The sequence below is a fragment of the Centroberyx affinis genome, unplaced genomic scaffold (assembly GCF_046629955.1).
Source record: "Centroberyx affinis isolate AG114_WGS23_722 - 3 ecotype Tasmania unplaced genomic scaffold, CSIRO-AGI_Caff_v1 ptg002745l_1, whole genome shotgun sequence".
Lineage (NCBI taxonomy): Eukaryota > Metazoa > Chordata > Actinopteri > Beryciformes > Berycidae > Centroberyx > Centroberyx affinis.
The window spans coordinates 46,978-74,113 of NW_027280909.1; the positions used below are offsets into that span (position 1 = coordinate 46,978).

Here is a 27,136-nt window from a genome sequence, read left to right on the forward strand (position 1 = left end):
ACAGACATGAGACAGAGGCCTACCTGGCCCTACACCAAATAAAGCTTTATAATAAATGTTCATCTTAATGTTAGGTGTAGGGGAACCTGTGAAGACTTTGAACTATAACCTACTTGTCTAAAATGTGTTTAAATATATGATATTAGAGGCTTACCTTTTCACTGTAGGAGTTTTAAGACAGGTGAAGGGCCGTCTTAAAGTTAAGAAAAAAATCAACAACAAATTTGAGAACTTTCATTTCAAGAATACCATTTATTCATATGTTTTTTTCCTTGGAAGAAACATAAGAAGAAAGTTAAGAAAATATATAAGAACTGTTGAGAATAGCATTTTTTCCTATTTTTTTTCTTAAGACTAAAGTTAAGAAAAAAATGGCACTTGAGAAGATTTTTTTTCTTAATAGGGTTTTGTGAATCCAGCCACTGGTTAGCGCGATTTGGTTTTTCATATTGGAGCATTAATTTCTTCAGATAGAACCCACAGTTAGTCCAGAATCAGCATGTCAGCACTGTTAGATACCTATGCTATCAATAACTTAATTATTAACATTAACTACTAATCAGAGGTAAAAAAAAAAAAGAAAGCTGCTACTGTGACGTCTTTTTCCTTGGAGTTTCTGTTGATGAAGTTTGAGTTTCTCTTTTCTAAACTGGAAACGTAAAACGCATCACTTCCTGTGCACCAGAGGATTTTTCCCAGGAAAGAGCTACCGACACCGGCTGTTTAGAACAGACAATGTAAAAGCTTTCATGAATTAGATATGGGTTGAATCAGTATTTTTATATCAATCAGTGAAAGAGAGTATAGCAAAACAGACATTTAGTCATGGATTACCACTTTAACTCAATTATCTGAAAGGCTGCAGCAGCCTAAACTCTGTTATCTGTATCACGTGATTGTAATGGAGCGGGGAACATAAAAGATTCACCTCTCCTGTCTGCACCTAAAGGTGAAGGGGAGCTGAGCACGAGGGACCTGGCTGAGCCCAGCGGTGCCGGAGTCCAGGTGAGGGTGCAGGGTGTCAGGGCTCCCATCCAGACCCAGAACCAGGCCCAAGAGAGGAGGAAACCCACTAGGATGACCTCACACCCGGCCAAGACAGGCAAGCCCGGAGGCCCCGGCAGGGTCAGCAAGATCAGAAACTACAATATCAAGGACTGATGGTCCGGATGGATGGACCAGTGAAGGGATGGATGAATGAATGTTGGGGGGGGGGGGAAGCTGGGAAGCATGGAAGAATGTAGTGTTCTTGGACCATTGCATAAGTGCCAGTTTGTCTCGGTTTCAGACGGTTTCTTTTGGCAGTGAGTAAACGACGTATACTTGTTGAATACAGAAACAGTCTGGCACTCTGGGTAGGTAGAGGCTTTTTTATAAAGTATACCACACACCCAGGGATGCAGTGGTAGAGAACAAGTCGGGTGAGCTATGAACTCCAGCAGGTGATCTTCATAAGGCAAACAACTACCAATATGAACTAACCCTGAAATCAATGACATTTTCAGAAACATATTCATTTATGCCTTAAAAAGCCCAATCTTCATATCATTTACATCAGTTTGACACTTCTTACTGTTATGAATTTACCTCATAAAGACTGTATGTGTCTCAGGAAATAGCAATTGCCATTTATGCTTCTCTTTTCCATGTTACTACTTAAAACAACCCTGGAGAACAATCCTTCTCAGGTGTTTTTGCACAAAATCATGGGTTGTGAAATTAGTTTCTATTAAACAAATTATGCATTTTTATATTGGACTTGTATTTAGTGTGATTTTGTCAAGTGTGTGCAAAAACAATGAGAAGATCCAGTTACCTATTTGTGAGTTCCACTGCACATTATAGGGTCACGGTGTGCTTTTAGAGCGGGTTATCTCTGCGCTCCCATTTTAGGTCAGTGACTAAAAAGAGCCCAGTTTCCTCAGAACATCATGTGTTATCTGTGATGGTGAACTCTAGTAACCCCCTCCAGTCAGAAGAGCCTTCCTGGTTACGTCACCGCCGAGAGCCCGCCTTTTAATCACCCTATCTCCTAGCAACACCCGCCCCTCGATTTTGACTGGACGAGGCCACACACCCCCGCTCTGTGATTGGCCACTTTTCACATCGTTTAGAATATTCGGATGTGTGTACCCACGTGTGTCAACCAACGCCGGGCTGTACGTTCTCGTTTAACGCAAAGATGAGTAATGTTGTGGCACGAGCGCTTATCTTATTTCATTGACCGACTATCGTTTACAGTTGACTAGATAATGCCTGGGCTGAAAGTGAATATTGATAAGAGGCGTGTAGCCTGCAATTTAAGGTCAAGAGTAAAACACATGTTATTATTGGCATTTTATAGGCTTTTATAGCGTGTTATCTACAAAATTCACAATGAAGCATACTGCTATTAAGATTTTTATTTTGGAAAACAGTTATAAATGATGCTCAAGCATTTGTATTTTATTTGTTATTATTTATTACAGTGAAGAAAATATACATAACAAGATAGGGAACATCTAAAAAAAACTCCAGTAGTATTAAACATTACAAAATAAATGGATGGACACATATTGCTCAACATGTAAATAAAGAAACGATTCTTAAATATAATATAATCAAAAATGGCTATAAAGTACAAAAAAAAAGTTACCTCAAGTTGATTCCTCATTAGATGTATGTCCACATCCCATGATGAAAATCATTGCAGGAAAAAAAAAATGTTTTGCATAGAAACAAAAAGAAAGTGGGACAGATCAGTCAGGTGTCAGACACATCGCTGCCTATCTCTTGTTAACAAATATTTGAGAAATAAATGTCCTGTACATAATTTCGAAAGGCGAGCTTTGAATAGAACATTGCTCAGGTACAGTGATGTTTCTCAATAATCCCTCTTAAATTGTGCCTGAATGAACCTTGGTGGTGGTGATGCTGAACTTGAACTTGGCCGCCAGCACCAGGGTCAAGCTCGACAGAATAAGAAATATAACTTCCGGTTACACCTTTCAAAATAAGACCCTCCCAAATAGGTTCACAAGTAATACGGTGAGTAATTCGTGGTTAAACTGAGATTAGATGGGTTCACCCTACACTACATCCCTGAATGCAGATTCCAAAAATAAAAATAGAAAACACTGGAGAAATTAAAATTAAATTGTTGTTTTCCCCAAAAGTTGTTTTTCTGTTTACTACTCTGATTTTAACATGCAAGTACTAGCCATTACTAGCTATAGCGACCAACAGTTAGCTACTGAGCAAATCAGGTGTGTTAACAACATGAGAGTTGCTGACTTGGTACTATAGTTAGGTAGCTAACTAACAAAACGAGATTATGTAAAATACAAAATCATCAGATGTATCAGTGGCAAAGTGGTTATTTCCGAACTGCGAAGATTTAGAGTCCTAAATTGTGTGCAATCAACTATTCTCACAACTATGTCACCTGATTATCTTTTTTTCAAAAGAGGAACATTTTTAGGTATTTATTTTGAAGGCAAAATCGCCCGAGTTCCCGTTTCTTTTCATATAACCTTGTCCAACTTGACGCAGCTACCGCCTGCTGTCTTTCTGGTCATCCTGGCGGGGCGGAGCAGAAAGCAACGGTACAGCCTGAGAGGAGGATCACGGTGAACTCCAGTAACCCTATCTTACCATTTCATTTTTTTCTCTCTGGAACTACAGGCGCGTTCAGCGAATTGCCCCATCACTGGCTGGAGCCGAGAGCCCTGCCTCTTTTCTCATTGGACTGAGCAGCCAAGCCAAGCTGTCAGCCCATGTGGCGTGGCCAGGCAGAATGTGAGACATTTAAATTCATCAGAGAAAAGAGATTCAAAGAAGCGGAGAGGCTAACGTTAACGTTACAGGCTGGGAACGGGAAGAGACAGCCATTCCTCCCCAACAAGTACAACAGTATAAGAAGAACACCACAGTAAAGCATCAGAGGGTAAAAGGAATTACCGAGAGAATAGATGCCAACCAATTGCTAACATTACGCCAACTTTTCACCGATTCGTGATATTTCAAGAACATCAAAACATCATCTGAGCTACACAGGTAAGTTCACTGACGATTATTGGAAGCTAACGTTATCCGGCTAACGTTGTCATTGTCCCGATGCGTGACATTATCTCATGTATATGCGACAGAACATTACCCCATTCTCTATTAAAAATACATTAATTTAATGTAACATTACTTTCGGCAAAGGAAAGCACCACATAAAGTATGACTAAATACATTTTCTGAAGCATTGCGTTCTACTCTTCAATTCGGCATACACACAGTCCATCAGGCAGCATTTATTTTGCATAAAATGTCAACTTGAACAATTGGTTCGCACCCGCAGCTGTGTGTTTTGGTGGTGGTGGAAGATCGTGGGAAGCACGGACCGACCTCTTCTAAGAGTTGAAATTTTCTGGGAATAATTGGTAGCTGGTGGATCGTACTTGTGCCGAAATGAATAATGGTTCCTATTAATTCGCTGAAGGTCTTGTTTTGCGTTTTCAAGCGTATAAACCACTGCCGACAAGCAAGGCCACGTTAACTTGCCAACATAGCAATGGAGTTTGGTGTCACATCTCTCTCCACACAGCTAGAGAACAGCGCGTATCAGGTTAAGACGGTAATACAGCTGAACAGTGTCATTGCGAGGTAACACAACATTGTCGAGTCCCAGTCGCTATCAAGTCGGTGCAAAATACGGTAAAATATAACTAGTCGACGTTAGCATTGTTAGCTCTGCGTTTGGCTAGCTTAAAGCCGGTGCAACGTTCGTCCAAGTGCGTTTCAAGAACTTGGTGTTATGTTCGTCATGCCTGCTGTACAGTCTTCATTAGTCTGAGTGTTCTTTTTGGATTTATCAACCGGCTCGATGTTTTGGACACTTGCCGTCACCTCTCACTCAAACTTGGGTGCTGCACGAGATGCCTGCCTGGTTTAAATACAGTCAACCCCTGTCGTCCTAAACTGGCTGATGGAGGAGCCTGGCACAAGGCCCTGGACTGTACTGTAGCTCTACTGTACTTGCTCAGGGCTACAATGATGTATAAAAAAGTAAACAATTCAGGTCTGTTGCTACTCTGATAGTGTTGTGATGCTTTACCAAGACCAACTCCTGTAGCACTCTTTTCTTTCGGGCATTTATCATCAGAGGGATGAGTTAATAATGATAATGATGATCTCACATGAAGGCTTACTCAGCAGAAAGATCTCTAGGCCCAGGTCACCGAGGCCATCGGTCCACCAGTCGCCCTGATGCTTCACTTAGCCAAGCCATAACAGACACACTGTGGAGGGTCTGTTGCTGTTACTGACTGGGAGCTCTGCTGGTCTAAAGCCATTTTGAGATGCATTCTTCTCAGTTGTCCTCTTATATAATGAGTGAGTGGCACAAGAACGGGTTTCAAGCCCCCTACATGTTATGGAGAATTCAGTTACCTAGAAATGAGTATGTGACCATGGTATCGTATTGGAAACCTAACAACGAGTTGCTTGAATAGGAGCTGGGAGACATTATAATCAAGTCAGTGTATAGTCAGTGTATAGCAGCATCCTTGGCTGGATTTGTGCGTGAGACGGGACCAGGGCCCATTTTGAAGTGTGGTTGAGGAATTTGCCATGCGATGTCGGGGGGAAGTGGGGGGGGGAGTAAAGCATCCCCCCCCCCTCCTCCCCCCCGCCTTTACACATGTGACCCTGCGTGGACAAATCGCAGAACGCCCTCGCTCTGTCTTTTCTGCCCCAGCCAAGATGGTAAAAGAGGGGCGGAGGAGAAGGAGGAGGAGTGGGGGGGAGGGTGTTCAGGTAGCTCTCAAGGGGCTCTTTCAAATCTCTTTGAAAAGAAACTGGCTGGCAGTCCACCCTCTTTTTTTTTTTTCTTTTTTTTTTTTCCACCCTCTTTTGCCAGCCTCCCTATTAGCCAGTATGGGGTTTATTATCATTGGTGATTAAAGGGATTTTCTGAATAATAATACCAAGTTATGACAAAGGGGGTGAAAAAAGAAAAAGCAGCAGGCGGCTCTCGGCACATAGAGCAGGAGGCTGGGAAGGGCAGAGGCTTGCACATGTTCTCACTGCCAGATCCACATCCAGTTTCTCGAGTCATTCACCACTATAACAGACACGTGCGGAGGTATAGGATGTTCCTGCTTGAACTATTTGACCCAGAAACAGGTTCCCCCCCCCCCCTCCTGCATCACGGCCGGCTATAATAACGATGGAATTCGGTATTCGTCATCACTGTGTTTCCACCCCCAGGCTGTGTGACAAGTCGAGTCTTGTTGTGGAGTTCTGCTCGACGAGCCTAATCTATGTTGGGGTTGGAGGGGTATGCAGTTTCCTTCGATAAGGCCCGGGCATAAGACAGTGCCGAACTGTCTCCTGGTTGAGTTTAATTTGTAATGGCATCCCCCAGTTCAGCCCAAGATAGCGCGATGGAGGCAGAAACTCAACTGGTATGAAGTGAGGAATCCAGGAATGCCGGGGCGACTGCGTTGTTGTTGTCGACCGTGTCTCTTATCCCTGATGTCATGTGTAGGCTGATAGCGTGTGATCTGGGTCAGGTAAGGCTAGACACCGCGTTGAAGGTGGCACAGCGGGTCTAATCCCCCCCCCCCCCCCGGGGCAGTGGCATCCTGGACGCCAAATCCCGTTAGGCGTCCAGGACAGAGAGATATGACGGGGTCCGGCTTCTGCTCGGCGTCCCGGAATGACTTTTTCTCCGAAATGCCACTAGGGTCACTTTTACGTCCCACCGCCATAGTATGTGTTACGACAGTGATTCTCAACCTTTTTCATATCAAAGACCCCAACTTTAGTCCACATTAGAGCCACGGACCCCCCATTTGATGAGATTTTGTCTCATTGAGAATATTTGTATTGTTAGATACGATTTTTGCCAGAATCCCATGACTATCTGTATTGTAGCTAGAGAGATAACAGAGAAACTATGACCAAAATAATAATTCTTCTACATTCTCTAATTGTGTTAACTTCTTGTAAATGAAATAATGGTGAAGTTTAACAATTCATCAATTTGCTGGAGACCCCCTGGAACCCCCTCAAGGACCCCCCGGTGGTCCTCGGACCCCACGTTGAGAACCACTGTGTTACGACACATGCTTGCAAACACAATAACTCAACAACAATACCTGATAGAAACTTCATACTTACACCACAGCTTCTCCCTGTATCTGATTAGATTTTGGCGCACCTTGTTGCATAAATTTGCATATTAATGAGGAAGGATGGTGGGACTTTAGGCAGCTCGAGTGCCTCTTGTTGCCCTCATAGATTTAGTGCTGAGATGCTGCTGGATTTCTGACACATGCATGCATTGTTATATGAATTCCAGTGTCTAGTACTCCTTTTCCACATTAGTATGGCTGTGATGGTTGTATTACTGTTGCTGGCTTAGCCTACTTCTACTGGTGATAGTAGTGAGTGACATATGTGAAAGGTGATCACGTGAGATTGCAATTGTAGACCTAGCATCTGTACTGTGGGACTTATGCCGCGTTCAGGTCACATCGGATTTACAGTAAATATGAGCTTCCGAGTGGGAAAAGGTGTTATCAGCCCCTATTGGTAATTACAAGAAGGAGTGTGGGAAGTTTTTTATAAGCTCTGATATCTCTCACTTGAGGAAGCTTGTCAATCAACTTTATATTCAATCAACTCTGCCTATGTAAAAGCGAGCAACCTCTGCTGCAGTTTGTCAATGCTTGGTTTCAAATTCATGTCAGTTACCGGCAGCCAGAGTGCATTATGGGGTTTCTGGGCACTGTTGACTCATTCTCTCTCACTCTTCCTGAGATGACGGGAGTGGTGTGTGTGTGTGTGTGGGGTGGTGTGGTGTGACACAGACGTGGGTTTATTGTATTTGGTGTGCACGTCGCCTCTGCCTGACCTGGTAGTGACTAACACACACAGGGAGAGAAAGGAAGAAAAATGCAACCGACATAGAAAATAGAGCATTGAGATGGAAACAAAGGAGCGTGAGCTTGATAAAAGGCACGTGGACAGTGTTGTTAAGGAAAGATGGAGGTTCTGCATTTCAAATTGGTCATACATTCAATTCCTTGTAACATTAAAAAAGGCTTCAATTTGCAGATGCCATTTTATTGCAGGTAAAAGAAACAGGGTTTAGTCTCATTAGCGTTAATAATGATAATAATAATGATAATAATAAACTTTATTTATATAGCACCTTTCTCAGTGGTGGAAAGTAACTAAGTAGTAAGTACATTTACATTTAAGTACTGTACTTAAGTACAATTTTGAGATACTTGTACTTTACTTGAGTATTTCCATTTGATGCTACTTTCTACTTCCACTCCACTACATTTCATTGGGAAATATTGTACTTTCTCCTCCACTACATTTATTTGACAGCTTTAGTTACTTTTCAGATGGAGATTTGACACAATGGATAATATAACAAGCTTTTAAAATACAACACATTGTTAAAGATGAAACCAGTGGTTTCCAACCTTTTTGGCTTTTGACGTCTTACAAAAAGCAGTGTGTAGTCGGGTCACATTTCAGATGTCTATGAGTTGTTAACAGCTCCACCAAATAGTGATTTTTCCCTCTAAACCTCACATGGTTTCATTTCAATAAATGTTCAAATGATCCAATATTTCAGCAAAAATCAAAGATTAGAGAAAAAGTCCAAAAACTGAAAACAGATTTGTGTATCAGAACTTTGTTTTTTCTTCTTTCCGCTCCCATTAATCATCTCACGACCCCTCAGATTTATCTGGTGACCCTTTGGAGGGGCCCGATCCCTAGGTTGGGAACCACTGGACTAAACTAGCTAACTGTATATAAAGTAGTTCAAACTAGCTCCACCTCCAGCAGCTACAACAGTAACATGCTGCTTACACACTGATGCTTCAGTATTAATAATCTAATGATGTCATATATAATAAAATATCAGTCAGAGGGACCAAACCACTACTTTTACTTTAATACTTTAACTACATTTTGCTGCTAATACTTATGTACTTTTACTTAAGTAGGATTTTTCATGCAGGACTTTTACTTGTAATGGAGTATTTTTACATTGCTGAATTGGTACTTTTACTTAAGTAAAGGATCAGAGTACTTCTTCCACCACTGCACTGTGGCACATACGGGGTTAGGAGCTCAGAAATGTAGCTGGGAGCCAGACTGTGTAGGGCCTTAAAGGTTCTCAATAAAAGCTTAAAATCAATTCTAAATGCAGCTAAAATCGGTGTGATATGTTGATATCTTTTTGAACCAGTAATCAGCCTCGCAGCAGCATTTTGGACCATCTACTGCAGCCGATTTAGAGAGCTATGGCTGAGTCGGGAATATAGTGAGTTGCAGTCATCTAATTTGGTCGCAACAAAGGCATTTGCAACTCATTTTAGATCAGCATGGGAAAGAAATGACCTTCTTTTCGATCTATGTTTCTCAGCTGAATAAAACATGATTGGACAATCCTTGTAATTTGGTCCTTAAAACACAGGTCAGAATCAAATAACACACCCAGGTCCTTAGCCACTGGTTTCACATTAATGTTTCTCAGTGGTGTAAAGTAACTAAGTACATTTACTCAAGTACTGTACTTAAGTACAATTTTGAGGTACTTGTATTTACTTGAGTATTTCCATTTGATGCTACTTTGTTCTTATACTCCACTACATTTCAGAGGGAAATATTGTACTTTTTACTCCATTACATTTATTTCACAGCTATAGTTACTAGTTACTTTTCAGATCAATATTTTATATTTAAAACATTTGATCATCTTTATAAAATAACTATAAAATAGCATTGTTATAGATTAGACTACCCAAAAGTATAGCTAAATTGTTAAGATTAGCTTCACGTTGACAACTTTAAAATGCTGCTTACATGTACATATATGTCAATAAATCAGTATTAATATTCCAGTAATTTATGAAAAATATAACTCTCTAAATGGGGACAGTTTGCATAATGAGTACGTTTACTTTGATGCTCTAAGTACATTTTGCTGCCAATACTTATGTACTTTTACTTAAGTAAGATTTTGAATGCAGGACTTTTACTTGTAATGGAGGATCTTTACATTGTTGTATTGCTACTTTTACTGAAGTAAAAGATCTCAGTACTTCTTCCACCACTGATGTCTCTTCATCACGTGTCTCTCTTATTGCGCTCTGCACCAGTCTGCAAATAGACACGATTTAAAAAATAGCATCATGCAGATCGAAGAACATACAGTATGTTTTATAGATTCACTTCACCGTCTGCGTGAAAGAGACGAGATGCGAGGGAGATCAAGTGTGGATCCCGGCTGCAGGTTCTAGCCGGTGTTGACGGGGCAAAGACAGGAGGACCGCTTCACATCGCTGCGTCTAGTCACCGCTAGCCCCCCCCCCCCCCCACGCCGCCGCCTCATTGGCTGAACGGAGGCGGCCCGACATGGAACGGCGTGGCCCAGAAACGAGGAACAAAGATCCAGGCTGGACACTCTCACACACACACACACACACACACACACACACACACAGCGCGAACGTGGATGTGCTCACTCATGTGTGCGCACAGTAGCTTGTGACTAGACGACATTGTCTGCTGTAAGTGCTCTTTCATGCGTGCTCAGAAGGACCTCGGGGCGTCTGAACCTCAGATTCTGCCGGTTACCGACGGCAGAAATATCTCTCATCGCTAAAATACATAGAGTGTGCGTTAATAAATCCAACTGGAACTATTTTATCTAGCAAATCACTCCAGAAAGAGCTTTGATTTCACATTTCATATTTTTGTTTTAGTCTATTTCGAAGCATTTCTGTGTTCCAAACATTTAATCCCCCTGAACGTTTCCCATCGCATACATTATTGACCGTGCACAATAACACACTGGATGTCTGGTTATCCGGTCAGAGGCCATCTGTTTTGAACCCTGAGTTTTCTTCACAGCTTCAAAACACATTAAATATGCATAGAACTGGGTCGAGACTAAAAGCAGATACTGAATATTAACAGCTCCCCCTGCTCCGAGCCTTTCAAATATTTATTTTGTGTCACTTACTCTCACGTTTTCCCCTTATCTCCCTCTCAGCTCCGTCTGAATGGCTCTTATTTGCAAATACATGCCATTCTTCACAAACTCTGTGAATTTTTGCTCCGTTTGTTATTGTTTTCCTCTATCTCTGACATCGCTTTCATTTTTGTGTCCTGCATCTCTCGCATACCTACATCCCCCCCCCCTCCTCCTCCTCTCACTGTCCAGTGTGGATAAAAACCCTGTCTACCTCTCTTATTCTCATTTTTAACCCACATGCTCTCTCTCTCTCTCTCTCTCTCTCTCTGTGTGTGTGCCCCGCAGTGATCCGGCATGGACGAGATAGTCATAGCAGGGATATCGGGCCGTCTGCCCGAGTCCGACAACCTGGAGGAATTCTGGGAGAACCTCTTCAACGGCGTGGACATGGTGACGGAGGACGACCGGCGGTGGAAGCCAGGTGAGAAACACAGAGAAAATCCAGGTCTACGGCAGGTCTGGAAAAGTATTTGATCATTTCCAGGTCTCGGAATAGTTTGGGAATTTGACAAAAAAAATGTCTGGAAAAGTATGAAAAATGTTGCGGTTCAGGTCCGATACACACATAATTCTAGCTTTTATGTTGTTGTAGAGCCACTTTGAGTCCACAGTTTGTGTTGATGTGAAGAATAATGTTCAGATAGAGGGACGCTCTTATTACCCAGCCGCTGTCAGCATGCATTATATCAGATACAGACCAGAATCAAATCCAGTCAAGAACACAGGGTCTGGGAAAAATATGGAATTTTCAAATGGAAACTCTGCCAATCATCTCACATATTCTGATATTTGTGGCTGTGAAGAACAATCTTCATCTATACAGTGATATGACCTAGTTAGCAGGGGCAAGATGTCTATCTGCGTAAATCATATTGAACACCAGACAAATCAAGGTCTGGAAAAAGTATGGAATTTTTTAATTGAAAATGTGTAGGAGCCCTGGGTCTAGACTCGCAAAAATATTCCGAGTTTCGCTTGGGGTTGGACTATGGAATTTTCAGGCTTGACCCGGAAAGTCGCGATGACCCCTTATCGATCTCGGCGATTAGATAAAACCGATTTCTCTATATCTCTCGCTTTCAAATGATGTAATCGAGGCTCTTCGTTGTCCCGCCAAGATGCATACCTGAGCCGAGCAAGTCGTAAACATTTACGATCTCGTCCGAAGTGTCGGGAGTTTATGACGGCATAACCCGATCGACCTGTCTGGCGTTCTGAAGAGACTGCAGACGCGCAATATCGGTACAATTAATCTGTCATTAACCCCCGTATAGTCGAGGGTAAACCGGTTCACATTGCTACATCTTGGAATATGCAACCGTGGAGCTGTGGAGTATCAAATCAGGCTTTGAAATCTCTGTGCAAACACGGCAAATGCAAATTCCAACAAGGGCAAACATTTCCTCCTTTTTTCTGAATAATACTCCAGTCAGCTAGCGAGTCTCTCATTCCGTCAGATGCCACATTATTGAATTTTTATATCACCGCCTAATAGAAGAGAGAAAGTTTGAGTGTCCCGTTATAGTCTAAAGGCTGTTTCAGAGGCTTTTCCACCCTGATAAGACTAAAATTCTGAGGGAAACACTGAATTATTTTTTTTTTTGCATGAAAACTGCCACATTTAAAGATCTTGAATATCTGCTATCGGCAGCTTCGATTCGCAAATTACGGTATCGGCCTTCAAAAAACTCCTCTTCTGCTCTCGCTCTTTCCCACTCCCTTCCCTCTCTCCGTTTTTTTCCGTCCGTGTGAATAAAACCTCTTAGCCCCTCAGTGCCTGGCAACCGTCTAGAGCTCACATTCATGCGCTGAGAAAAAAAAAAAAAAGGGGTTTGACCGGGGCCAGCCGACACCGCTCAGACCACACACACCAGGCCACAGGGGAGGCTGGTGGAGAGTAGAAAGAGAGAGAGGAGGAGGAGGAGGAGGAGGTTGGGAGAAAGGAGGAAACCCGAGGTGGACGGCCCGAGACGGCCCTTGCATAGCGATAGGAGGGCGAGGAGAATGGGAAGGCGTCCTGTTGCTTTGATAAGTAAGGGATAATGTACAGCGAGGGCCGGTTGTTATCGCAAAGTACACCCTGATGCATGAATCACCCTGAATCACCAGATGCTTTTACTATAAGCAGTGATTCTCAACCTTTTTCATATAAAGGGCCCCTATTTTAGCCCACATTAGAGCCACAGACCCCCATTTGATGAGATTTTGTCTCTCGGACCCAAATCTGAGAATATATTTATCGTTGGATATGATTTTGTCCAGAATTCCATGACTATCTGTATTGTAGGTAGAGAGGTAACACAGAAACTATGATCATTCTTCTACATTCTGTAATTGTGTTAGGTTTTTGTAAATGAAATAATGCTGAAGTTTAACAATTCATCAATTTCCTGGGGACCCCCTGGAACCCCCTCAGGGACCCCTGGTGGTCCCCGGACCCCACGTTGAGAACCACTGAGCTAAACTAACTTACAAGCTTCCGCCAAAACTAGTGCAGCAGCACTGTCTGCAGTAACTAACAAGTAACAAGTAACGTCTTTTTGGCACGAGGTGTTGCCATTGAATTTGATTAGAAATCATCCAAATTGGACCAGACTTCCTGACTGCAGAGTGGTATGATTAGATGTGAAACAACGGTCTGTTATTTCTGAATAACAGACTGTTGTTTCACATCTAATCAGGTAATGCTTGTTGTGACTTAAGCATATTCTGACATTTAACTAAAGTGATTAAGTAACACATGAAGAGTTTACACTTTACAGCAGGTAGGCCTATACCAAATGACATGAAATAACACATTATTCACGTAAGGTAGTGCTTGTTGTGACTTAATCACTGCCAGGAAATGATTAAGTAATACATGAAGAGTTAGGGTTTCAATGTAGACAATACATTGGCATTAACCAACATGTATAACAACATTACTTAATGCAGTTTATTGTGTATACTGTGTGGTTAATATGAACTCCTCTTTGTTAATGTCACTGTTCATTAGGGCTGCAACTAACAATTATTTTCATTGTTGATTAATCTGTCGATTATTTTCTCGATTAATCGATTAGTTGTTTGCTCTATAAAATGTCAGAAAATGGTGAAAAATGTGGATCAGTGTTTCCCAAAGCCCAAGATGACGTCCTCAAATGTCTTGTTTTGTCCACAACCCAAAGATATTCAGTTTACTGTCATAGAGGAGGAAAGAAACCAGAAAATAAAATAGAAACCAGAAACATTTAAGAAGCTGGAATCAGAGAATTTTGACTTATTTTTCTTTAAAAAATTACTCAAACCGATTAATCGATTATCAAAATAGTTGGCGATTAATTTAATAGTTGACAACTAATTGATTAATCGATTAATTGTTGCAGCTCTACTGTTTATGCTTAATTCATGTTAGTAAACACATTAGTTAACATTATTAACAAACATGTATAACAACATGACTTAATGCAGTTGTTCATGTGCATTTAATGTTAACTAATCTTTGTTAATGTTATTCATGTTTAATTCATGTTACTAAATGCATTAGTTAACATTAGTTAATGAACACTTCAAAGGTACTACATGAGATATTTTTAAACCTACTACATGAGATATTTTTAAACCTCAATATATCATTGACAAATGAATTGTGATACCTTGGTCTAATTACTGTAAACAAATGAGACTATGGTGGAGATGGTTGGTAGCCTCTATCTCACGCCAGTGCTATTGTTAGTGCTAGTGTTTCTCAACATTAAGACCACATTCCCCATATGCCCCGTTCCTTGTTGCTTCCTTCAGTCAAAGATTTTCTCTTTGGCTTTGTTGGAAGGGATTTCAAGTGATCTTCCTTTCCCTCCTTCCACCATCTGCTGCCAGAAACTCTGAAAGCTTTAGCTCCGTTTGCTCTGGAAGAACAGAACCTCTTCCTGTTTTGTGCCGTAAAGCAATCCAGCAGATTTTCCCGCCAAATCCGACCCGGTGACACACAGTGTAAAATGCAGAGTGGAGGCTGGTAGAGGCTGCCAGTCCAAAATTTTTGAAATGGCACCTTTATATGAACAAATCCCTCATCCTCTGTACCTGCTAGCTTCCCCTTCTGTGTCCCAGGAACTTTGCGATTCGATAGCTCATACGTAATACAACATGATACTACATCACATCTGATTGAAACCTTCTCTGTACTTGCCATGGATGTGCACAAACAATCAGTTCATCTGTAAGGAAACACTTTAGAAAATGACCCATCTCTACCGTTTTGTTTCCAGGTCTGTACGGTCTGCCCAAGAGGAACGGCAAGCTGAAGGACATCAGCCACTTCGACGCGGCCTTCTTCGGGGTCCACCCCAAACAAGCCCACACCATGGACCCCCAGCTCCGCCTCATGCTGGAGATCTCCTACGAGGCCATCGTGGACGGAGGTAAGAAAGAGAACCGGGGCGGGGAAGCGTCCGGATCGAGGATAGTGTACTATGTGTATTTTCCCTCGTGGCTTGTATGAATTCTGGTCTCAGGTGTCGTTCCGGTGTCGTTGCGGTGCAGGACTGAACCCGGCGGCGTTGCGCGGCAGCAAGACCGGCGTCTACATCGGGGTGAGCGGCTCGGAGGCCGGCGAGGCCTTCAGCAGAGACCCCGAGGAGCTGCTGGGCTACAGCATGACCGGGTGCCAGCGCGCCATGTTCGCCAACAGACTCTCCTACTTCTTCGACTTCAACGGTAAGCTCGCGGGTTTACTTCGGTTGTCTTATTTTACGTAGATTTAGTTGTTGTGTATTTTGAGTGTAGGGCTGAACAATTTTATCGGAATCACAATATGGCCTACTGCAATTTTCAAATCGCAGGAGGCGCAATATTTGTTAAAGGCGAAATGTGTGTCAGAATACCATTTTATATTAAATATTGTCATGCTGCAGAGATGTCCTGGCCTACACATCATATTCTACAGACTTAAGAAAACATCTTTGACTGGTATCGCAATTGTAATATCAGTCAAAATAATCACAATTAGATATTTTTTCAAAATCGTTCAGCCCTATTTGAGTGTCGCAAAATTTTCCGTTGACGTTAATTTTGACGTGGGACCATATGTTCATCTCACGATACAATTCGATACGCGATATGGGGTTTCGCGATTCAATACAACCACGATATGATGTGATAAATAAAAGTTCAATGACAACAAAGTCTGACGGTGCAGAATTCTGTTTATTTCTGAGCCACAAATCTTTCTAGCGACGGCTCACTAGAATGTAAACAACAATTTAAAAATGTCATTACAAAGTGAAAATAATATAATTTCAGTGGAGAGTTTGTGAAATTGTGATGGGCAAGCCGTATCATTTGTGATTACTACTGCAGAACAAAATGGAGCTAATATCACAATTCATTGTTCTGACCCATGATACGTATTGTTAAATTTTTGTATCACGATATATTGAATTTCGATATATTGTCCCATCCCTATCTTCTAATTGGAATAATTGCTAATGAATCAAAATATAGTGAAATTCAGCTATTCCTAACCGCTGCCAAACCCAGTGAGTTGTTTATTTTTATTAATTTTTTATAGAATTTTTTTTTTTTTTTGTTGCTTGAATCTACTTGTCCTCCTCCCCCTCCCCAGGCCCCAGCACTGCCATCGACACAGCCTGCTCCTCCAGCCTGCTGGCTCTGGAGAACGCCTTCCAGGCCATCCGCCACGGCCACTGCGACGCCGCCCTGGTGGGCGGGGTCAACCTGCTGCTCAAGCCAAACACCTCGGTGCAGTTCATGAAGCTGGGCATGCTCAGTCCCGAGGGAACCTGCAAGTCCTTCGACTCCTCAGGTAAAAAGAAAGTTCAAGGTCCCGTATGATTCGTTTTTTTTATGATTTTTGTTTTCAAATCTAGAATGGCTCGGGATCAGAATACTGTTCCTCAGGATGTCTTGTGAATAAGTATAGTTTAGTGAATGGGGTATTCATTGAATTCATTTGAAGACTTCACAATACTGGACCCTGATTGGCAGACAAGACCAGCTCAGACCAGTTGTGATACATTGACCGCAAAATTGTCTAAATTAAAATCTTCGATTCTACCGGCATGAAGTTATTGTCAGTATTGTTTAATTTGAGTGACTTTTCCATTTTGAAAGTACTGTACATAAGATCACCGCCCTATCTCTTATCTTAAAACGTATTTCTTTTATGTGATGTCTTTTATCCTATTTTTTTTACTATGACATTGTCGCTATTTGTTTATCTTTTTCAATCGCTGAAGCCCATTTTTCCGATTCCGTTCCCCAGGAAACGGGTACTGCCGCTCCGAGGCGGCGGTGGCCGTGCTGCTGACCAGGCGGTCCGCGGCGAAGAGGGTCTACGCCACAGTGGTCAACGCCGGCAACAACACAGATGGATACAAGGAGCAGGGTGAGCAAGGACCACTCAGCACCTAGTCCAGATCTGTGCACACTGAGAGAAATGACAGCCATGTAAGATTAGATGAAATATTATGATCCCCCACAGGGAAATTGGGTGGTTGTTGCAGCAAATAATTAGGATACAGCAAAGAGATATAATGGCATATGAATAGAAATAGAGCAAACGGGAGGTATTAAACATAACTGGTAACACTTTACAATAAGGGTCACTAAGTTAAGGGTTAGTTAATGCTTAAAAAACATTAACTAACCCTTAATTAACAGTTAACTAATGTGTCTGGTAATCATTTACTAATGGTGTTCATGTTAACTAAGGTATTAATTTATACATTATTTAATAGTTATCTTTATAAACTATTAAATCATGTATAAATTAATACCTTAGTTAACATGAACACCATTAGTAAATTACACATTAGTTAACCCTTAACTTAGTGACCCTTATTGTAAAGTGTTACCACATGACAGCCAATAATTACAATACTATTAGTAAAATTATATGAATTAAAGAATATGAAAAAATGTACAGCATGACAGCAGTACGACATAAACAAAGAAAAATGAATGGAAAATATGAGAAATATGTACAATATGCAAATATGAGAATGAAATATGAACGCATGATATACATAAGCTGTACATAACATAAGTACATAACATGCAGATGTGTATATAATGCATGAGTTGCTGTTCCAGACTTCTTTACCTAAGCTTCTAAAACAGTTTCAGGATCTTTTACCGACCCGCTGTGACCTCCTATCAAGGAAACAAATCCCCTTTTTCCTCCTGTAACGGCTCATTTAGCTGTTTGAGGCTAATCTCCTTCATTACACCCAGGCAGCCGCCCCGGCCCTTTGAAATACAGATTAATACGCAGAGGGGTGTAACGGAGAGTCGTGTTTCCTCTTATAAACACACACACACACACACACACACACACACACACACACACACACACCGCCGTAAGGGCACGCACCCTCATCGACCTTTCCTCTAGTCAACCTTCACACACTTGGCCGCCGGTGCAGCACCGGTTTATAAACAGACATGGATGGTGAGGGGAGAGTGTCTGGAGTGTGATATGACTACCCCCCCCCCCTCACCCCTCCCCTTCCCCATCTGCATTTTCATGTCAGGTGTAAATGCAATCCAGCCGAATCATCTCCAGACTCAATCCGGATACGGGACGCATTTTTATTTTTTTTTTTTTACTTTTTTTTCCACAATATTTTTATTTAAATTTTCAACACCAGGAAATACAGCCTGTTACATTCATATAATATAAAATACAACATTGCTGCATTAACACAAAACAAAACAAAACAAAAAAAACAACAAGAATGTTCCTCCTGTTTTAACAAATGGTAATCTAAACAAAATGGAGTATATTAATTGCAATAGATACAAAATATAACAAGTATTTAGAAGAAAAACTATTTTAAAAAAATTGGCATTCTGTATCTTCATCTGTTAAATCTAAGTCCTTAACATAATTAATGAAGGGCATCCATATATTCTCAAATATACGCTGTTTAGCCTTTAATATGCAAGTTATCCTTTCTAATGGAAGGCTTGATAACATCCATCTTATCCATTGATTAGTGCTTGGTCTGTGAACAGTTTTCCATAACGGTGCAATACATTTTTTGGCGTTAAGCAAGCAGAGATCTATAAATGTTTGTTCATTTTTACTATAATTATGTTTCTTTGGATATAAACCAAACAGAAAAAAGCTTGGGGTCCAATAAGATTTGTTGGGACGCATGTTTATGCTCTCACAGTTAAGTATTGAAGGTTGGAAAGCTGTTACCCATATTTATGTTTGCACCTGACTCTCCTCCTTATTGCCGGCCACAAATATATCTACTGTCTGGCTTGTCAAAACTCCCACACACACACACACACACATCCACTGACACAGCACTGGGCTGTGTCAGTGGATGGAAGCAAGTGACCTTTCCTATGTGAAACAGTGGCAGGCGTTGGGGAATGAGAAGCTGCGTAAGAGGCCATGACCCCCCATGCTATAAATATCAGCTGTAGGATTTACCACAGGCCTCATTGCACTCTCATGTCTATTATGCCACCATCAGCATATTATACCCCCACACTGTTTTCATGTATTGACAAGTCAAAACTCAGTGGCTCATACTAACTGATGTGTTCAAAACAAGCAGGAGAACATCTCAGTCAGTTCATATTAGTATTGGATATGGGTATCGAGCATGAAGGTGTGCGGTGTGAGCATAGCCAAAAATGTCGGTGAACTAACAGTTATGCAAATATCGTTTTGGTTTGTCCCCTTCCGCTCCCCGTCCCCCCCTCCCTCAGGTGTGACGTTTCCATCGGGTGAGATGCAGCAGAGGCTGGTTCGGTCTCTCTACCAGGAGGCCAACATCACCCCGGAGCAGGTGGAGTACATCGAAGCCCATGGCACCGGGACCAAGGTGAGCGCACACATCCGTTTAGTTACAGTAAGAAGGAAAGTGGCTGTAGAGGTCCAGTCTGACCTCTACTCTTTTTTTTTTTCTACTTCCAGGTCGGCGACCCGCAAGAAGTCAACGGCATCGTCAGCGTCTTCTGTCAGTCGAAGCGAGAGCCCCTGCTCATCGGCTCCACCAAGTCCAACATGGGCCACCCAGAGCCCGCCTCCGGTCTGGCCGCGCTCGCCAAGGTGAGACTGACTTGTGTTAAGACCCGCAGAAATCCCTCCCGTCCTCTCTACCGCTGTGAACTTCCTCGCGGCACGTCGCTCCAAATCAGCCTCACTATGATCCAACTATGATCCAACTGCGATCTCACTATGATCCCGACAGGTGGTGCTGTCCCTGGAGCGAGGGGTCTGGGCCCCGAACCTGCACTTCAACAGCCCCAACCCCGACATCCCCGCCCTGACCGACGGCCGGGTCCGCGTCGTGGACCGGCCCGTGCCCGTCCGCGGCGGCATCGTGGGCGTCAACTCCTTCGGTTTCGGGGGCTCCAACGTCCACGTGATCCTCCGCCCGCCCGGCAGCGGTGGCGTTCAGAAACCCGCCGAGACGCCCCGGACGGTCCCCAGGGTGCTCCAGGCCTGCGGGCGCACGGAGGAGGCGGTCAACGCCCTGCTCGACAGGGGGAAGGAACTCTCCGGAGACGACGGCTTCCTGTCCCTGCTGAACGGGGTGTCGCCGGTGCCCACCGCCAGCATGCCCTACCGAGGCTACACTCTGATTGGCTCTCAGAGTGACGTCACGGAGGTGCAGCAGGCGCAGGCCAGTCCCAGGCCACTCTGGTACATCTGTTCAGGTGAGAGTCTGCGGGGCTGGAGGCAGGGAGGGAGGGAGGCAGGAGGGATGGATGGCTTGAGCAGAGGAAGCCTTGCATAGCAGCCACTTCAATGATATATGACAGTGGTTCTCAACGTGGGGGCTGGGGACCACCAGGGGGTTTCCAGGGGGGTCCCCAGCAAATTGATGAATTGTTAAACTTCACCATTATTTGATTTATAAGAAGTTAAGACAATTTGAGAATGTAGAAGAATGATAATAGTTTCACTGTTATCTCCCTTCCTACACACAGATAGTCATGGAATTCTGGACAAAATCAGATAAAAAATATTCTCAGATTTGCTTCTGAGAGACAAAATCTCATCAAATGGGGGTCTGTGGCCCAAATGTGGACTATATATATATATTATATTAGTACTTAATATGAAAAAAGTTGAGAATCACTGATATATGATATACACAGGATTAGGGTTAGACTGATATATAGGTTGGCCTTTTATTAAAAATCTGATCCAGTCAGTGTCATCCACCTCTGATATGATGGATATAATACAGTTTGAATGATTACATATTTTCCGTATATTCCATCAATACTCCACTGATGGAGTATTGATGGAATATACATTGATTGTAATGCAACAGTTTGATCGTGTTTCCCACAAGTATGCATGAATATTTTCTGTTTTCTTCTTCTTCCTCTTCTTTATCATCATCATCCTGAGTTTCAGTGGAGAGCTTTAGTGTCCCATGATGGCCTAAATGCATGATGGCATAAATCAGAGGCTTTTCCACAATGCTGAGAAAAGAAATCATGGGGAAAAACTGTAATACTCAGGTCAGATTAGGCCTATCACTTTCTGTGACCCCAAAATACATGAAGTCACTCTTATCCCTGCTCAGGTGTCACCTAAATGAGGCCACTATATCTAGGTTACAATAACACCACCTGCTAAATGTCACACACACTTTCGAACTTCAGATTGAATTTCAACACAAAACAGCTTCAATCTAAAAATATTTAAAAAAAAACATATCAGTTGAACCCCACTACAGATATCATCCTGCTCTAACAATAATAATCCTTGACATCTTGAATCCACTTTGTGACTGCCGATACTCCAGCGTCTTTCAGGTCCACTGTGAATCAAGTGATTAATGTATTGAGATTTTGAAGGGACTGATGTTGTGTCCCCCCCCCCCCCCACCAGGTATGGGCACCCAGTGGGCCGGTATGGGCCGCAGCATGATGCAGCTGCCCGAGTTCAGGCAGTCCATCCTGCGCTCGGACGCGGCCCTGAAGGACACCGGCCTGGTGGTGTCCCGCCTGCTCACGGAGGCCGACGAGTCCACCTTCGAGGACACCGTGCACGCCTTCGTGGGCCTCGCCGCCATACAGGTAGAGCAGAGACGCCATCAGCTGTTACTGTGTTGACCCATTTTAATACATGAATGGATTATGGGAACCTGCATTTACCTGTAATGTGTGGAGGGTTTTAAGGGCCGAAACTAAATATATAAATACATAAATAATTATAGAATTAAATGCTTAAATAAATGAATAAATATATAATTATATAATAAAATGCTTAAATATTAATAAATAAATAATTATATAATTTAATGCTTAATAAATATATAATTATATAATAAAATGCTTAAATAAATAAATAATTATGTGATTTAATGCTTAATTGTCACCATAAATAAATAAATCACAAATTAAATGAGACATTAAATATATAAATGTTACATTTATTTGTGTATTTATTTATTTATTTATTTATTTATTCATTTATATATATATTTATATATTTACACATTTGTATATTTATTTATTCATTCTTATATTAATTTATTTATTTACTTATTCATTTAGTCACACATGTATTTATCTATTTATAATTTTTTTAAATCATGAAATCACATAATTATTTATTTATTCATTTATTTAAGCATTTTATTATTTAATTATATATTTATTCATTTATTTAAGCATTTAATTATATAATTATTTATGTATTTATATATTTAGTTTCGGCCCTTAAAACCCTCCACAGTAATCGCTTATATCTCATCATATACATTTTTCCATATTTTCAAATCATTTTATTTTATGCTATTATTTTCAGTATGTTCTGCTGCTGTCATTGTGATCACCGTGCATATATGCTGAAAATTCATATACTTTAACTTAATATGCGCTCGTGCTGAAAATATTAGTTGCATCATGTTAAATGTAACAGTGGCCAAACCTCGGACACATACTTTGATGCAGTTTCCAGTCTTATTGTGCAATTTTTTTAAAATAGCTTCCTATTTGAGAAGCTTAATATGAAATTGTATATCAGTGAGTATGTGTCCAGATTCGGCCACTATAACATTAGTAACCCCATTTGCTCTATTTTTATTGGTATCCTATTTCTTTGCTGTATCTTATTACCTGCTGCTGTGACCCAATTTCCCCATGGGGATCTTTAAAGGTGCTTTGTGTAGCATCTATGAATCATTATGACATTTTTGAGTATAATTGCTGCAAGCAAGCGAGACCATCACATCAAATAGTAAATCTTACATTTGAGAACCACTAGCACTATCAATACCACTGATGTGAGACAGAGGCTACCAATCTTCTCCATAATGGTCTCATTTGTTTACAGTTATTATACCAAGGTATTGATTCATTTGATACATTGATGTTCAAAAATTCTACATGTAGCAAATTTTAAATTTCCTCTACTCTAATGCCAAAGAAGAATGCATATATAGAAACAGACACAAATCAGGAATTGATTGATTGATTGATTTTATTTATGGATTAGCAGACAAAAACAAAACAAAAAATCCAAAGGATAACATGTTAAAGTGAAAACACTTATTTCCAACATGGTCCCAAGATGTCAAAACACAAAGAAAACACAAGGAAGCACAAGACATTGAACATAAAAACTAAACAAACACAATCCTGAAAAACCAAAAACACATCACCACAATTTAAAAGATAAAAAATAACTCCCACATCAGAAAAACAAGTAACAACGTCATTGCAGATTTCATTATAAATCTATTACCCTGTTCCATAAAAAAGTCCTAACCTGACTTCTATAAGCCCCTCTCATATTTAAAAACATGATGTGTAACGGAAAGCTGTTCCACAACATGGCACCAGTGTAAAAAAAAAAAAAAAAAAGGAACGAAAGCAACTTCAGCCGCGTTCTCCGTCTCTCCCCATGCAGATAGCCCAGATCGACCTGCTGACTACGCTGGGCCTGCAGCCCGACGGCATCGTGGGCCACTCTGTAGGAGAGCTGGCCTGCGGCTACGCCGACGGCTCGCTCAGCCACAGCGAGGCCATCCTGGCCGCCTACTGGAGAGGCCGCTGCATCAAGGAGGCCAACCTTCCTGCTGGAGGCATGGCTGCAGTCGGTAAGGGCCGGGGTGTGTGGTTCTCAAGCATCTTACTGCTCTTCTTCAGACATAAACAAGTATATACAAAGAGGCCATCTTTAAATACACAGTACCCTCTGGTCACTTGATCATGTGACCAGAGAGTACTGTGTATTTATAGATGGCATCTTTGTATATACTTGTTTATGTCTGAGGAAGAGCAGTAGCTTGAAACGTCACATGTGGGATGTTTAATTGAAAGAACTAGGAGAGCTACAGTGTGCGGACCTTCCTCTTTCTTTCATGCGGTCTTCTATTGGTCCAGCACCTGCCTTGGAGGTTTTTGGACGTGTGTGACTACTTCACAGTATTTATTGGTTCTCAACCATGTGCCATCGAGGCCCAAGACGTTTTCATTCCAGCCAACTTCACTAAATAAAATACCTTCAACCAGAAGAACTAATCCATGAAATGAACTGCTGTAGTGTTTGGTTGGAATGAAAACCTGCAGACTCTTTTGCCTCCATGGCAACTGGGTTACAGGAATGATACTTGTGTATATCTGTATGTGTGTGTGTAGAAATCATAGATTTCAATTTACTGTGGCTTTAACCTTCATCCTACCAACATATTAAACATACAAGGACTACCGACTGGGCTCCCTGGGGACTCCAAGAATAAACCACTGTAAGAAACAACCATCATAGCAAAATGTTAACTTATTTCTTCTCAAAACATTACTAGTTATGTAATTAATGTCATCTGAAAAAAATGTAGGGTCGTCACAGAGCACATGAGGAAATCTGCGTCTGCTGCATCTGTGTCTGTCTCCTTCAAAGTGACTGACAGAGGGCCCCTACCCCCCCTGATAGTGTGTGATACTTTAAATTAGGACCCATGGCAAACATGAACTCAATAAATAGTTCCATCTATTAAAACTGCATAGGCGGAATTGGGTGCTTTTGACTGGGGTCCCCCAGAACCCTAATACATTGGTATTTTTAAAAAGCACGAATTAAAACAGAAACAGAAAACAATGATATGAAGTCATTAGGAACAAATTGATCGACAAAGTCATGAAAAATTGGAATGATAGAATAAAGCACCTGTGAGATATGACAGAAAGTATAGCTCTGGGGTCTGCGGGTATACCCCAGTCGGTAGGATGAGGGTTAAGATATCTCACTTTGGAATGAAACTTAGTAGTGTTTAACAAACTTGAATTAGAGAACAATCTAGATAAGAATCCCATCTCTACAAGAAAGACACACGACACAACACACTTTTCCCTGCAACCCCAATGCTGCAGGGCTGACCTGGGAGGAGTGTAAGGCCCAGTGTCCCGCGGGAGTCGTCCCCGCCTGCCACAACGCCGAGGACACCGTCACCATCTCCGGCCCTCAGGTGAAACCCCCCCCCCCCCCCCTGCCTTCTATCCCATCAAATTCCTCAAAGTCCCTTACTTCCTATCGTACAGCTATAGAGGAGTTTTGCCGTGTGTGTTTCCCGCAGGCGGCCGTGAGCAAGTTCGTGGCCGAGCTGAAGGAGACCGGCGTGTTCGCGAAGGAGGTGCGCAGCGCCGGCGTGGCCTTCCACTCCTACTACATGGCCTCCATCGCCCCGGCCCTGCTGGCCGCCCTCAAGAAGGTACGTACCTCTGAGCAGTGGAGTTCTGAGCCCCTGGTGTTACACTGACACCTGCTGGTAAGACTGGGAAACGCAATCCCAATTTCCCTCTAGGTCTAGTAGGGCCTCATTTTCAACCGCTTCTAAACTTTGCTCTGAACCATAGTAGAAAGGTTTTTTGTGTTTGGTTCATTCACCCCGCCCAGGTATATGTGAACAAGGGCTTGATTTCACTCTTCTTCTGTGGTGTTCGTACCAGTTAAGAACACACGAAGAAATAGCTGCATAAGAGCGTCAGTCCGGACTTCATTTGGTTACGCCAGGCTTTTCCAACCAGGAGGAGCCGCAGGCTATCCGATGTCAACGCCCGTCTCCTTCTACCCATAAACCCTTTGTGTTTTCGGGGTTGTTTCCACTCCTCCGTCCTCTTCTTCTCTTGTTACAGGTGTCGGTGGCACCACCCAAGTTCAACTGGCATCGTTCTCACCTGGCCAAATGAAATAAATAATAAACCGCTCCAAACATGCCCTTACTTGATAGAGATGGAGATGCAGAGTAACCCATTGACCTTTCAAAACCTCCTCCGCATATCCCAACTAATTTTCTGTGATAAGAATTTAATTTAATTTATTCATTTATCTGTTTATTTGTTTGATTATCTCTCTACGTCTTCTTTAATTTCCCATATATCCCACATCTGCAAATTGAATATACAGTATTGGATAAGGTATAGTTTTGGGGGGTTTTTTGTTTGTTTTTGTTTTTTTGCATATGTACGGTCTCCTGTAGACCTGCTAATGTGAATATGATGCATGTTTTTAGGGCTGGGCAATAATTCAATATTATCGTTTATCGTCTTTCAGTGGAATCATATCGTGATGATATGAAGATATTTTAATATCCTGACACACATTTCTCCTGTCTGAATTGATGACGACAAGCAAATTTTACTTAAAAACTCTCATAAAATGAGGTATGTTAGGAATATTATTTGAATATTTCTGTTTTGTTTGACATCACACCTAACATCACCATTCGTATTATTTAACGTGATTTTGCATACATGAACCATATCGTGATATATATCGATATCGAGAAAAATCCTGATATCATGATATTGATTTCAACCATATCGCCCAGCCCTACATGTTTTAACATCATGTATATAAACAGTATCTTCTGCTACTCTTCATTCATACTTTTCTTCTTAACATATTTTTTGATCAGGGTCTTTTTATTGTAATTTTTCACATTATATCACAGATCCAAACAGGTCCAACAGAAAAAGAAAAGGAAACTTAATCGAATCCCCCACCCACCACCCCCCCAAATACCAGACAAACGCATATAAACACTATACATAGCCAGACATCCACAGAAGGAAAATAAATAACACAAATAGAATGAAATGGCAGAAAAATTGGTT

General features: G+C 41.7%; 2 protein-coding genes across 2 annotated transcripts in view; both read left to right on the forward strand.

The window, feature by feature from the left end:
• The window catches only part of ccdc57 (coiled-coil domain containing 57), a 28,919-nt gene extending 27,225 nt beyond the window's left edge, over positions 1–1,694 (forward strand). Inside the window, exon 22 of the mRNA XM_071535631.1 lies at positions 950–1,694. Coding sequence (XP_071391732.1) covers positions 950–1,161 — 212 coding nt within the window. The 3' untranslated portion in view covers positions 1,162–1,694. The remainder of the gene's footprint in view (positions 1–949) is intronic.
• Positions 1,695–3,783: 2,089 nt separating this feature from the next.
• fasn (fatty acid synthase) overlaps positions 3,784–27,136 on the forward strand; it is a 53,342-nt gene continuing 29,989 nt past the window's right edge. Inside the window, 13 exon segments of the mRNA XM_071535633.1 lie at positions 3,784–4,035; positions 11,324–11,459; positions 15,286–15,438; positions 15,560–15,733; positions 16,641–16,841; positions 17,301–17,423; positions 19,766–19,881; positions 19,974–20,108; positions 20,251–20,719; positions 21,909–22,096; positions 23,934–24,123; positions 25,394–25,488; positions 25,597–25,731. Of these exon segments, the coding sequence (XP_071391734.1) occupies positions 11,333–11,459; positions 15,286–15,438; positions 15,560–15,733; positions 16,641–16,841; positions 17,301–17,423; positions 19,766–19,881; positions 19,974–20,108; positions 20,251–20,719; positions 21,909–22,096; positions 23,934–24,123; positions 25,394–25,488; positions 25,597–25,731 (2,106 nt within the window). The 5' untranslated portion in view covers positions 3,784–4,035; positions 11,324–11,332.